General features: G+C 45.1%; 1 protein-coding gene across 1 annotated transcript in view; it reads left to right on the forward strand.

Annotated features, from left to right (window-relative positions):
- The first annotated feature begins 466 nt into the window (after positions 1–466).
- Positions 467–12,896, forward strand: part of LOC119979045 (sushi, von Willebrand factor type A, EGF and pentraxin domain-containing protein 1-like) — a 30,792-nt gene continuing 18,362 nt past the window's right edge. Inside the window, exons 1-5 of the mRNA XM_038821025.1 lie at positions 467–589; positions 3,368–3,441; positions 6,999–7,095; positions 8,075–8,148; positions 11,653–11,838. Coding sequence (XP_038676953.1) covers positions 540–589; positions 3,368–3,441; positions 6,999–7,095; positions 8,075–8,148; positions 11,653–11,838 — 481 coding nt within the window. The 5' untranslated portion in view covers positions 467–539. The remainder of the gene's footprint in view (positions 590–3,367; positions 3,442–6,998; positions 7,096–8,074; positions 8,149–11,652; positions 11,839–12,896) is intronic.

Consider the following 12,896-nt stretch of genomic DNA (forward strand, 5'->3'; position numbering starts at 1 on the left):
GCGGATTTTATTTAATGCAGAGAAGTGTGAAGTGACACATTTGGGAAAAGGAATGAGGAGAAGCAATATGAACTAAACGCTTGAATTTTAAAGTGGATGCAGGAAAAGAGAAATTTGGTCTACCACCCCCACACAGCCACGGAATCGATAGTGTGCGCTGAGTGCCTGTCAATAATAAGGTCCCGACACCAATTTCGCAAATGAAGATGTGCATCTGATCTGAGTTTACCACAGCTTGTGAGTTCTTAAGACGATATTAGATTCCAGAAGTGCAGCAGTATTCTATTCCCTAATATTGTTGCTCCTTCAGATGAGCAGAGGGAAAAGAAATCTAAAAACCACGTAGTAAGGGGGAAAATAAGCTGTGATAATATTAGGACTTCTAATTGTGCAACACCTTTCAGACTTCGGGGAATGACATTTCTCTGATCACATTGGAAGCACATAATGGAGACTATTCACGCTTGTTCCATTTCCTTCCCTTTGTAGCAATAGACTGTCGTGATCCAGACCCCATTGAAAATGGATATTTTAATACTATGGAACGTACTGATAGTAGATGGAAGTTGAAATATAATTGTCACCCAGGGTAAGTATTCAATGCACAACTAACTTTATAAAAAACACAAAGGATCTTTTAATTTGAGAATTTGTTAATTTTTGCCTTTACATCTGGCCCCAATGAACCTGGCCTTGGAACTTGAATTTTCGCTTGGTCTGTGCCTGCTACAATCCTGGGTGCTCCACTTTTATGTAAATAATATCCCAGCTATTTTGGTGCATGCTGGAATGTCAAAGCTGATCCCAGTATCTAACAAATCCAGTGGACAAGAGTTCGCGGGGAGTCTGTACTGGGAAATTGAGTGCACAGCCTGTGATTTTCCATCCATTAAAATTCATGGTTGGAGCAATGGATTACAGAATTATTGGTAGGTGAACTTTGCCCCAATCTACCCTTAACACAAAATTATTGATCTTGTATGTCTGTATTAAGATTAATTTAAGAACTAAACTAATTAAGATTAGTTTAAGAATAAGAGTAAAAGTCATAAAGTTGCCATTGTCCCAGATGACCAGAGGCTGCTTTCCCCTTTGAGGGGGAGAGGTGACTGGTGGTCCATAGAATCCCTACAGCGCAGAAGGAGCATCGAGTCTGCACCAACTCCCCGAAAGGGCACCCTACCTATGTCCACTCCCTGATATATTGCCTCCGGGTGCTCCGGTTTTCTCCCAAAGCTCCCGAAAGACATGCTTGTCGGGTGAATTGGACATTCTGAATTCACCCTCAGTGTGCCTGAACATGCGCCGGAATGTGGCGACTGGAGATTTTTCACAGTATCTTCATTGCAGTGTTAATGTAAGCTGACTTGTGACAGTAATAAATATTATTATGATCTAATCGTCTATAAAGAATGCTAACTGTACATTCTATGTACAGGGGCTGGTTTAGCTCACTGAGCTAAATCGCTGGCTTTTAAAGCAGACCAAGCAGGCCAGCAGCACGGTTCCCAGACCATTCCCGTACCAGCCTCCCCGGACAGGCGCCGGAATGTGGTGACTAGGGGCTTTTCATAGTAACTTCATTGAAGCCTACTCGTGATAATAAGCGATTTTCATTTCATTTTTCAAATGGTCACTATCAATTTGGTGTGCACAACAATCCTAAATCTACTGTTTGGCTAACTTTTAATTTCCTTTAAACTGAGACAGATTCACAATGAAACTCGCTGTGCCTAGGCACAGAGTCCTGACCAATGTGAGGGGGGGGGGGGGGGCGTTGTTGGGAGCCCTGTGCTGGCCACTGTATGTGGAGTTCTTGGGCACCAATCAGAATCTCGAGCTTAACATTTGCTGATAGACAGGCAATGCAGAACAACATCTGACTCTGATTGGTCAAGTCCCCTTAAGAGTGGGAAAACATTGATCCAAAGTCATTGAGGTAATTGGAGGGCGAGAAGCAGCAGCAGACGCGAATGATGTGTTAGGCAGGTTGGTTTGGTGTGGACTGCACTCGATGCAGGGAAGCCAGAAACAGACGTCTAACACTGGAGAAAATCCAACACTATTTTATTCAATGACAGAACTAACAAACATATTCAGCTGTGGGTTGACACTATACTGAACTGACTGGAGACCTAGTAGTAGCCTGACCAGACTTATGAGCTACCGCATGGTGTTTGCATCTACTGGCTCATGGACTCTGACTGTCTCAGTGGCTGGGTCCAGAGGGAACGGGAAACCTCGTGCCCTCTGGCTTTATAGTGGTAGTTTCCTGTCTGGTGATTGGCTGCACTGTGTTGTGTGCTTACTGGTCATTCTGTGTGTCAATCACTGCCTGTCTGCATCTCATTATCCACATGAGTGGATATCATGACAGCGAAGATCTGTGTTTTTTTTGCAAAAAGAACAACAAGGTTTTTCCACCCAGGGTTGAGGAGGGCAGGCCGTAGCCATGTAGCCAGCAGCGAGGTGAGGTGATTCAACTCCCAGGCCAGGTTTGGGTCAGGGAAACATATCTTTCAGACTTTAACTCTCCATCTGAGCCAAAAACGCCCTTTTTATTAAAATAAAATGGAAGCTTATGAATTATGATGAAGAATTATGGATGGAGCCAGGGGATTGGTTTATAATAAGCACAATAATGATTTTGTACAATGCAGAGATGCCTTGCAGATTAAATTCCTTTTAAGCGATGTACAGATTTATATTTTAATAATTCAATAATGGTGAAAACAGCCAACTTCAGAGCCTTTGCAGTCCTCTCGTATTGATTGATTCTGCACTTGCACTTTTAAAAAAAAGAGCAAAAAAAATGTCTGTGTGAAAGTCTGCATTGTGCCCAACTAACTGCCAGCATAAATATCTTCAAGACACTGAGATAAACCCCACCGCAAAAGAAGATTAGGGAGAGCTGTGACTTCATGGGGGTGTGGCATGATGTCACGGGGAAGAGGCATGATGTCATGGGGGAGAGGCCCAGAAATGAAGGTGGACGCAATGCCCCACAACGTGCAAGTCCGCCACTACCTCTAAACATCATTGCAACACAATGCCACCAGATTGACAAACAACATGTTAAAAATGACGATTCAGTTAGGACGGAATAGCTTAGACTTATGAAATTTGCACTGCACTGAGAAAAACACACTTTTGTTGACTGGGAGAAAAATAGACCTTTGGATAAAACTCTGCAATCCTTTAAGAGATAATCAGCTTCCTGTTCGTATCAGCATTTTTTCGTGTACAATTAAATTGGAGGTATCATTCCCGACCTGTTCTCTCCAGACTTGTACCCACCACTATAATTGCTTTTTGACCAAAATACATTTCTTGATTTCCCTTAAGGATCTTTGTTTTATTTTCGTAGGTACGGATTAGTTGGCAGAACGGTTCGGAATTGTTACCAATCAGGCTGGGAGAACAGAGCCCCAACATGTGAACGTAAGACGCAAATATATTTTTTAAGTAGCTGACTGACTTGTTATTGTTTTAGAATCATCTTTTACTGTTCAATTTGTTCAGATATCATGAAGGTAAGAATCCTAATATCTTGAGATGGTCGAATAACCTGGACTGCCCGATTTCAGCACCAATGTAAAGGCTTAAAGTGGGTTAAAAGAAAACCTATAGCACAGCAATGGCAGCACAGTGTCTCAGTGACTAGCACTGCTGCCTCATGGCACCAGGGACCCGGGTTCAATTCCAGTGTCGGGTTACTGTCTGTGTGGAATTTGCACCTTCTCCCCATGTCTGCGTGGATTTTTACCGGGTTTCCTCTGGTTTCCTCCCACAGTCCAAAGATGTGCAGGTTAGGTGGATTGGCCATTGTAAAGTGGCCCATTGTGGGGTTCCAGGTTTGGGAGAGGGAGTGGGCTTAGATAGGGTGCTGTTTCGGAGGATTGGTGCAGACTCGATGAGCCGAATGGCCTCCTTCTGCACTGTAGGAATCTATGATCAGCAGTGATATAGAATCTGCTGTCCAGTGCTACATGCAACATACAAATAAGAAGCAGGGGCAGGCCATTCAGCCCCTCGAACCTATTCCACCATTTAATAAAATCAAAGCTGATCTGATAGTAACCTAAAATATACATCTCCCCTGCCCACTGATAACCTTTGCTTCCCTCTACGTTAAAACTATTCTGTGACTCTGCTTCCACCATCTTTTCAGGAAGAGTTCAAAAGACTCACAATCCTCCAAGAGAAAAGTTTCACCTCAGCGAATTTACAGTGCAGAAGGAGGCCATCCAGTCCACCGGGTTTGCACCAGCCCTTAGAAAGAGCACACTGTAGTGATCTCTGTATATGTATGTACATAAAGGGTTAATGTGTAGTTAGTACAGTCAGATGATCACTAGAGGGCAACACTAACAGGGGGCATAAATACAAGCTCATTATGTTTCGCCGCTCTCTTTGGGTGTGTTGTGGCTAGAGAACAGAAGTGTATAGTTAGCTCAGAGTGCAAGTATAATATTCATAGTTAATCTAATTCTATCTTGTTTAATTTTATTACTGGTAAAAGTATTGAAGAATCAAACTCAAGTTAATTGATTAGTTACTCAGTCATTTATTTGTTATCACTGGATGACTTTGAGTATCATCAAAGTTAAGAACTTCTCGGCATAAACAAATGAGTAACACATATTACTTCAAGTAATATAACATACCCTACCCAAGCCCACACCTCCACCCTATCCCCATAACCCAGTAACCCCACTTAACGTTTTTGGACACTTAAGGGCAATTTAAAAGGGCCAGCCCACCTAACCTGCACATCTTTGGACTGTGGGAGGAAACTGAAGCACCCAGAGGAAACCCACGCAGACACGGGAGAATGTGCAGACTCCGCACAGATAGTGACCCAAGCCGGGAATCGATCCTGGGACCCTGGAGCTGTGAAGCAACTGTGCTAACCACTGTGCTACCGTGCTACCTCATCTCCATTTTAAATGAGTGACTCCTTGGCGGGATTCCCAGCTTCCATTCGTTTTGGGCAGTTCCAGCAATGGGAGCAGAAAATATCACGAGACTGGCAAAGTCACGTTTACCATCACCATAAACACGTGACGTGATTGCCCCCTCCCCCTGTCAGTGATGGGACATGTTCATCATTTAAATACTTTAACATATAATTATCAGGCCCCTACACATGAATCATCCCCCACCACCAAAAGAATCCATCCACGTCGGGGTGACAGGAGAACGAGGTGAATCACGACTGGTCTCCCAAGGTGTTTTGGGGAACAGGCTACTTAGGGAAGCTCAGGGAGTGCTGTGTTCAGGAGGGAGAGGGTCATGCCCAGGCCAAGGGGCATTGGCGGGGGGCAATGCCTGGGCAGTATTGAGAGGGTTCCAGAGTGAACTACTGTCCCCTCTCTGTGCTGAGGCAGCCTTTGGAAATGGCTCCCAATCCTCAGCTGACTAAATTGCTGGTGAGATGGGTGAATCAGAGGCCGCCCCACCAGCGATGTGCTGTAGGACCTGATCCTGGAAGGTTTATTTTCAAAATTCCAGCCTATATGGCGAAGAAAGCTGCCATTCATTTCAGCGGCATCAATGCTGCTTTTCCCAACTGCCATCGGCCTTCGCCAATTTCTCGGAAAATCTCGTATCTTCATCACTTCATTCAGAAAAGGAGGTTTTGGGCATGACTTAACCGGAAACAATCTACATCCAAATTTGGCCACGTTTAGCAGGGTGTTCCTCGGCGACTGCAGTGTTGACAAACACTCAACTCTTTGATGGCACTGTGTTGTTTTTTTTGGCCCTGGAGAGTTTCTCACTGCCGAGGCCACACGTCAAGTCATTCCCTGCTGGCAAGCCCATTTTGTCTGTCTTCGCCGATATTCTCCCCCCCCCCCCCCCTCCCCCCCCCCCCCCCCCCCCCCCCCCATTTCAGCTGCACCCTCCCTCCGTTTTCAATCCCTTCTCTCCACCAACCTCAGGGAGACCCTCGGGAACACCCCCGGGTCCGGCCCCTGGAAGTGCCAACCTAACACCCGGTCATCCTGGCAGTATCAGGTTGGCAGTGCCACCCAGGTGTCCAGACAGTGCCCAGGTGGCACTGCTAGCATGCCTGGCGGCACTGCCAGGGTGCCACCCTGCCCTATTCCATTCCTTTCCCGACTATCCAATGGTCTCTAATGGACTTGGAGACACCCTTCGACCTCCCCCTACCCCCACCCCAATTGCCATTACTGCTGTTCCACATTTGTGGACCCCAATACTAAACAGCCCCCTGGCAAGGTCTCCCAGGTGCGTCCATTAGGTCCCGGGCACCAGGAAAATCCCACAAGCGCATATTTAAATAAGCCTAATGGCTCTGTAAAATATGCAGATCTGGATAACACCCAGTGAGGGGGAGATCTCCGCCGTGATGTCTCGAGAGACTCCCGTTAAATCTCGCAAGATATTTCAGGCGTCATAAATCTTGGGAGAGGCCTCTCATGAAATTCGCAGCCTGGTTCTGACACTAAAGCGGGCACGATGAGGCCGTTAAATCACACCCATAAACTGACTTTGCCACGATTGAAATTTAGGTGCTTTTAAATTGAATTGAACATTTACAGCTCAAAAGTTTTGTTTGAAGTAGCCGAACTGATAGTAGGTTAGAAAACTGCCCGTGGACCTTTGAAACCAACACTGAATTCTAGCTGATGCTTGTTGGCTGCGTGTGGTCTTCAAGGAAACTGGCTTGGAAACCTTCAGGGAGTTTTTTTTTGGCAATCGGTATCCTGTCGCATAAATCTGCGTACAAGTTAACACAAATCACACTAACTTGTACGGTTAACTGAAAACTCTAGAACTGGCGTAAGGAACAGAAGCGGTGTCTTGATTCAGAACTGTGGACTGATGTCATAATTTGTTACCATTAAAATTATGCAGTACTTCCGTTCATCAGAATAAAGAACCTTGACATTGGCCATTACAAATTGTATTGAAAGTTGAATTGGTATCTGTAACCGATCAACGTTCTCCTTTTTTTTCTCTATATGTAGCAAAAACCTGCGGCAATCCAGGGGAACTGTTGAATGGATATTATGAAGCGGAAAGTGTTTTATTTGGAAGTACAGCTACATTTTACTGTATCCCTGGGTAATTATGCAGTGCATAGATGAATTTAATTGTTTTATTTAAATTGTCTTAAAAACGCTGTAAATGAAGTCATGACTTAGGAGCAGGAATAGGCCATTCAACCCTTCTAGCCTGAGATAAACTCATGGCTGATCTGGTTTGTGGACTTTATTGCGCTTTCCTATCTGTCCTCCATAATAATCCCCCATAATAATCATTCTGTTTTCAGACTTTTATAATAGCTGCACTGTGTCAGCTCCTGAGGTTATCCTCATTTCCCAAAACTAATTTACAAATTTACTTGCAAATCAGAAGACAAAAACGGCCTAGAAATTTGGCACTTTGCTTATATTTCAGATGTTATGAGAACATCTAAGGCCCAAAAATGGCAGATAGGAAGTGTGCGGCCCACCATATTGAATAAGGACGCCTAGTGCAATTCCAGTATTTCTGATGGGTAGGTGCAACATGATGGATGTATCTTAGGTGCCTGTCACCATGCAATGCATAGTTACTACAGCTCCAGAAGGCTACATTTGGGGGTGTCATGCTCCTGGCACTAGAATTCCTTTAAATGGGGGCTGAGGAGAGAATATCTAACATTTCAGGAGTCCAGGCCCAGTCTCAGGCGGGCTCCAATTCTGCCAGTCAATCAGTCACCAGGTGAGTAGGCCTCCTCCTGCCCATTGTAGGCTAATGAGTGATTCCAGGCTTGGGGCACAGGACATCTAGCCTAGGAAACCCTTTCCCTAACCACATCCCAAAGAATTCCGGGTCTTCTCCCAATCTAGTCGCACAGGCCAAGAACCAGTGTTTTCAGGTTCAAGCCCAGCTCATGGGCCTTCAGTAAAATCCCCACCTGACATAAAACCATGTGTTCGCCACACAGAAATTCGGTGCTTAGGTGCTGCGTTGAGTGTTCAATTTGACCTTTGGCTTTGGATCTGAGAATGGGTAGGTTTTATTTTGCTTCCTCTTGAGTGGTTTGCTTTCCATTTAGGTACAAAATGATGGGTAGCAGTAAACGCATCTGTGATGTTCATGGTTGGACCGGCCAAGTTCCACAATGTAACAGTAAGTAATGGTTTCTTGTTTCTTGAGGGCTTGCTTTCCTGTCTGAAAGTAATTAAAACTTTTTATTAAGTTGATGTGGATTGGTATTAGTGTCCAAAGGTTAGATAGGCTCACAGGGCCTACTCGAGCTTCTAGTCTATATGTTCTTAAGCTCTTGTGAATTGTTGCACAAGCTTACCTTTTTCAATGCCATTTGGAAGTACAAAAATGATACCAGTCACTAATAAATCCAGTAGGGAATTCAGGTAGAACTTTACCCACGGAGTGGTCAGCATGATGGAGAAAGGAATATATTAGGTTGATAGAGTTAGATGATGGGATTGGGCTCTTTTTCCCCACCCAGTATAATTCAGGCATCAGGCTTGACCTGACGAAGGCCTAGCTGTCGTTTGGAGTGCAGCTACGTTAGATCATCTTCCCACCTCACAACAATTGTGGCAGCTTTTAAGGGCTTGGGCATTAATCTGTACGATTCCATATTTGCAAAGCAGCTGGACATTCGCAGAATGCATACTGCTGATAGACACCGCACAGTACAAAACATATTGGCCGAATTCTCCGTCATTTGCGATTTACTTTTCCCATCAGCCGCTCATCCCCGCTCACAGTTTTCCCGACAGCTTGGGGTGGCTTCAATGGGAAATCCCATTGACAAGTGGCAGGAGTATAGAATCCCGCCACCAGAGAACAGCGCACAGCTGAGAAACACGCGGCTGGGGAACCGGAGAATCCCGCCCATTATTCCCTCTCCCTGATTACGGCAGCAAGTCTCTGTTCCCTACTGGATCTGTTTACCAGCCCATTTTATGTCGATGGAACTATTCCATTATCTATTATGGAAAGCGCCAAGTGTGCAACCACTATGGACTGAATTTTATATCCCTTCCCACTGGCAGCATAGTTCAGTCCTTCCAATGGGGCAGCACGGTAGCATTGTGGATAGCACAATTGCTTCACAGCTCCAGGGTCCCAGGTCCGATTCCAGCTTGCGTCACTGTCTGTGCAGAGTCTGCACATCCTCCCCGTGTGTGCGTGGGTTTCCTCCGGGTGTTCCGGTTTCCTCCCAAAGTCCAGAGATGAGCAGGTTAGGTGGATTGGCCATGATAAATTGCTCCTAGTGTCCAAAATTGCCCTTAGTGTTACTGGATTATGGGGATAGGGTGGAGGTGTTGATCTTGGGTAGGGTGCTCTTTCCAAGAGCCGGTGCAGACTCGATGGGCCGAATGGCCTCCTTCTGCACTGTAAATTCTAATTCTAATTCTATGGCAAACTGCACCTCCCCCCAGGTTCCGCGGCACCTCAACCAGCAAACAACACAAAACCACGTTGACATTGCTGGCACTGGAACATGCCACCATCAGCCAATGGCGAGCCACCTCTGCCACTGGAAAACATGTTGCGGGAGGGCAGGTACCTGTAAAAGCACACCATAAACAGACTACGGAGCTGACATTGGATTGGTAGGTGCCAGTCGTATTGCTGCATGACTGCTGCTGACAACACCGTTAATGTCTGCCATAGCCATGTTGTGAATACCGCTCTGTGTGCAGGATTCTTTTGCTTGAGTGCATGTGGGTACAGTTTTCCTTGTACTGTATACCAGTGACAGCATAAGGTGCATACTGCTCACTTATGTTGTTGAGGGAGATAGGGATGAGCAGCTAATGCTCGCTGTACAGCGATACTCACATCCCATAATTAAATATGGGTAAATAAATTTGTCTTGTGGTGTGTTTTGCGGTGACAGAGGCAGCAACTCCTATATAGACAGTGCGTACTTACTCCTGAGGAAACAGGTACCTATAACAGATGGGGTGGGCAATTTTAAGAAATTACATTTTTGGAAATGCAACAAACCAGAAGTGATTAATTTTTTGGAAACAAAGGAACAAGTGCAAATAGATGAGATCACAAGATTGGTCTATGTAAATTAATGCAATATAGCGATCATGCTGATGTGTTGGGCAAGCTGGGTCTATGTGGACTGTGTTTGATGCAGTAGAGAGAGAGAGAGACAGGCTTCCAATACTTGATTAGATGCAACACGATTTTATTGAACAACTAACTATAATACATGCTTAACTGTGGGTTGACACTATGCTGACTTGACTGGAGACCTGAGGCTAACCTGACCAGACTAACTGAATACCACATGGTGTGTGTACTAGCTGCTGCTCACGAGCTCTGACTGTCTCAGAGGCTGGATCCCGAGAGAGCGGGAAAACTGGTGCCCTCTGGCTTTATAGTGGTCGTATCCTGTCTGGTGATTGGCTGCTGTGTTCTGTGTGCTCACTGGTCGTCCTGTGTGTCAATCACTGCCTGTCTGCACACCATCATATACCCGGATGTATATTATGACACATGCCACCTATGCAGTGCCCATTTTTTGTATTACAGCTGAATATCTGAAACACTGATCAGCTGCTCTACCCCCCCCCCCCCCCCCCCCCCCCCCCCCCCCCCCACCCCCCAACAATGTGGGTATAATCTCCTTGGCAGGATGTATATGATTCTAGTATCCATCAGGTGCACAGGAATTCAACAACAGAGGAGCTTCCAGTTCACATTAGAGAGCACAACGGACACTGAGTTGACCTCAATGAATGATAATGCAGGGCAGCAGCGCTCAATATGCAGCGGTACGACTGACACCAAATAATAAATGATCAGCTTTGTAGTCTGTTCATGGGCCTGTTATCCACAATGATCACACCTTTAGCCCTTTCCATTATTGATAATGGAATTGTTCTATTAACATCCGTTGGCCTGGACAACTGGTTCACTGCAGATCAGGAAATTCTGTGTGCAATCATGAAAAGGGACTCGCATGTTTTACCCTGTGATGCCCCGAGTTGTTTGGACTTTTAAACCACGAAGGTCAAAAGGGTAATATTTCCTGAAGCGTTCATCCGATCTGCTTTCCAACGTTCAGTGGAGGACACAGTCTGACAAGGCATTGTTCCTGTCCCGAAGTATTAGTATAAAAAGCTATGCCAGTTGCAATACTACCTGGCCATTCAGCCAGCCAGGGTCAAGAAAACTCAGAGTAACACCTTGCTCTGGGCCGTGTGGTTGGAGATTATTTTTCTATTAAGAAGCCTCCCTATCAATTGCCCTCTTGCCACTTTGTTATCAGTAGACAATTACTCAGTCAAATCCCTCTTAGTTACAAATATTAGGCCCTCATTTGCAAGTGTGTCTTTCACTTTGTCACAGAATAGGTGGGACTGGCAGGAGTTCCAGTGGGGGATATGCTATTCTGTCAGTCTTGCCCCTCTATGATATCAGGATGCAACAGAGAGAGCAAAAAGCACCAGCTCCCTGTGGATCAGACCTGCTTTCAGAAAAAAACACAACGTTGGATTCTAGTCCTGGCCCCATGTCCACACTCCTCACTTGACTTATATTGCTGTTGCCTCACCTCTCCCCTGCTTTGGAATTTCGTGAGAAAGTTTTGATCTAGCAGCCTTCTCAGAACATTAACTAAATTTCTTTTATCTCCAGCTATCAAATGTAATGGTTTTCAACCCATAAATAATATGATAATTCCAACACCGTCCTATAGAGATGATTGGGAAAATGGAATGGTAGCAAAGTTTTCGTGCACTGGTGACTATTCAGTGATTGGAGCAGAGGAACTCGTTTGTACAGAGTCTGGAGAGTGGAACGAGCTACCACCTATATGCAAAGGTACTAAACTCCTTATTTTTCTTCCGGCTTCTCTCATTTTACCCAGAATCACCACAATGCTGGTTGATCGCCATTCTCCATCTCCTCCTATCAATCGCCCACGCCTCTTCCCATTCCTCTGTGTTTAATTCTCTCATCACCTCATATTTATATCTGGTCTTAGATCCCCCTCCTCTGCCATCACTTGATCACTTTGCCACATGTTTTCTCACTCTCTCCCTCTCTCCTAGAACAAAGGGATCAGAATTCATATGGATTACTCTTTCCATGTAAAACTGGAAGTCTCAAAGGTTTAACCTTCACTACCTCGATGTTTTTGCTCACATTAAATTGGCTCCCAGATATATTTTGGATTACGTGCATTGGAATATTCTTTGGGAATAATTCCACCAACTTTCCACTCTCCACCAACACGTCTTCCATTTTCCTATGGGTGTATGTCAGGATGTCTAATAAGACCACAAGACAGAGGAGCAGAATTAGCCCCTGATCCCCTTATTAATCAAGAACCTATCTATCTCTGTGTTAAAGGCACTCAGTGATTTCACTTCTATAGCATCCTGCGGCAAAGAGTTCCACAGATGCTGTCACTTGGAGGCTCACATCTCTGGTCAACCACTGATCTGTGTGACAGAAGAACAGCACCTCAAATCCCTTCTTACTGTTAGTCCGTGTGATCCATGTTCCATAGTATCATAAAACCCATTGCAGTTGCCCCTTGCACTGTCCCAATAATTGCCCGATTGCCATTCAGACCTCTCCAGACAGTTGAGGTGCCACAGTATCTGTAATTGAAAAGCAGGAGAATTATCCACCAAAGGAAGCACTTTCTCTCATATGGTGCCATGGATGTAGTTGAAATCCTAAATGCCAAAGCAGTTGGACAGCAATCGACAAAACAAAGATATTCACCCACTTCCTCGGTATGTGCAGTGAAGTGTAATCGGTACAGTTGCACAAAGATTCTCTGAGGGGATTAAGGATTGATTTTTGTTGCCTCCCACCAATTGCAGAATTTGTACCAGTGTGTGCCCTGGTAAAAGTTTCCTGCCATCTGA

The sequence above is a fragment of the Scyliorhinus canicula genome, chromosome 15 (genome assembly GCF_902713615.1).
Source record: "Scyliorhinus canicula chromosome 15, sScyCan1.1, whole genome shotgun sequence".
Taxonomy (NCBI): Eukaryota; Metazoa; Chordata; class Chondrichthyes; order Carcharhiniformes; family Scyliorhinidae; genus Scyliorhinus; species Scyliorhinus canicula.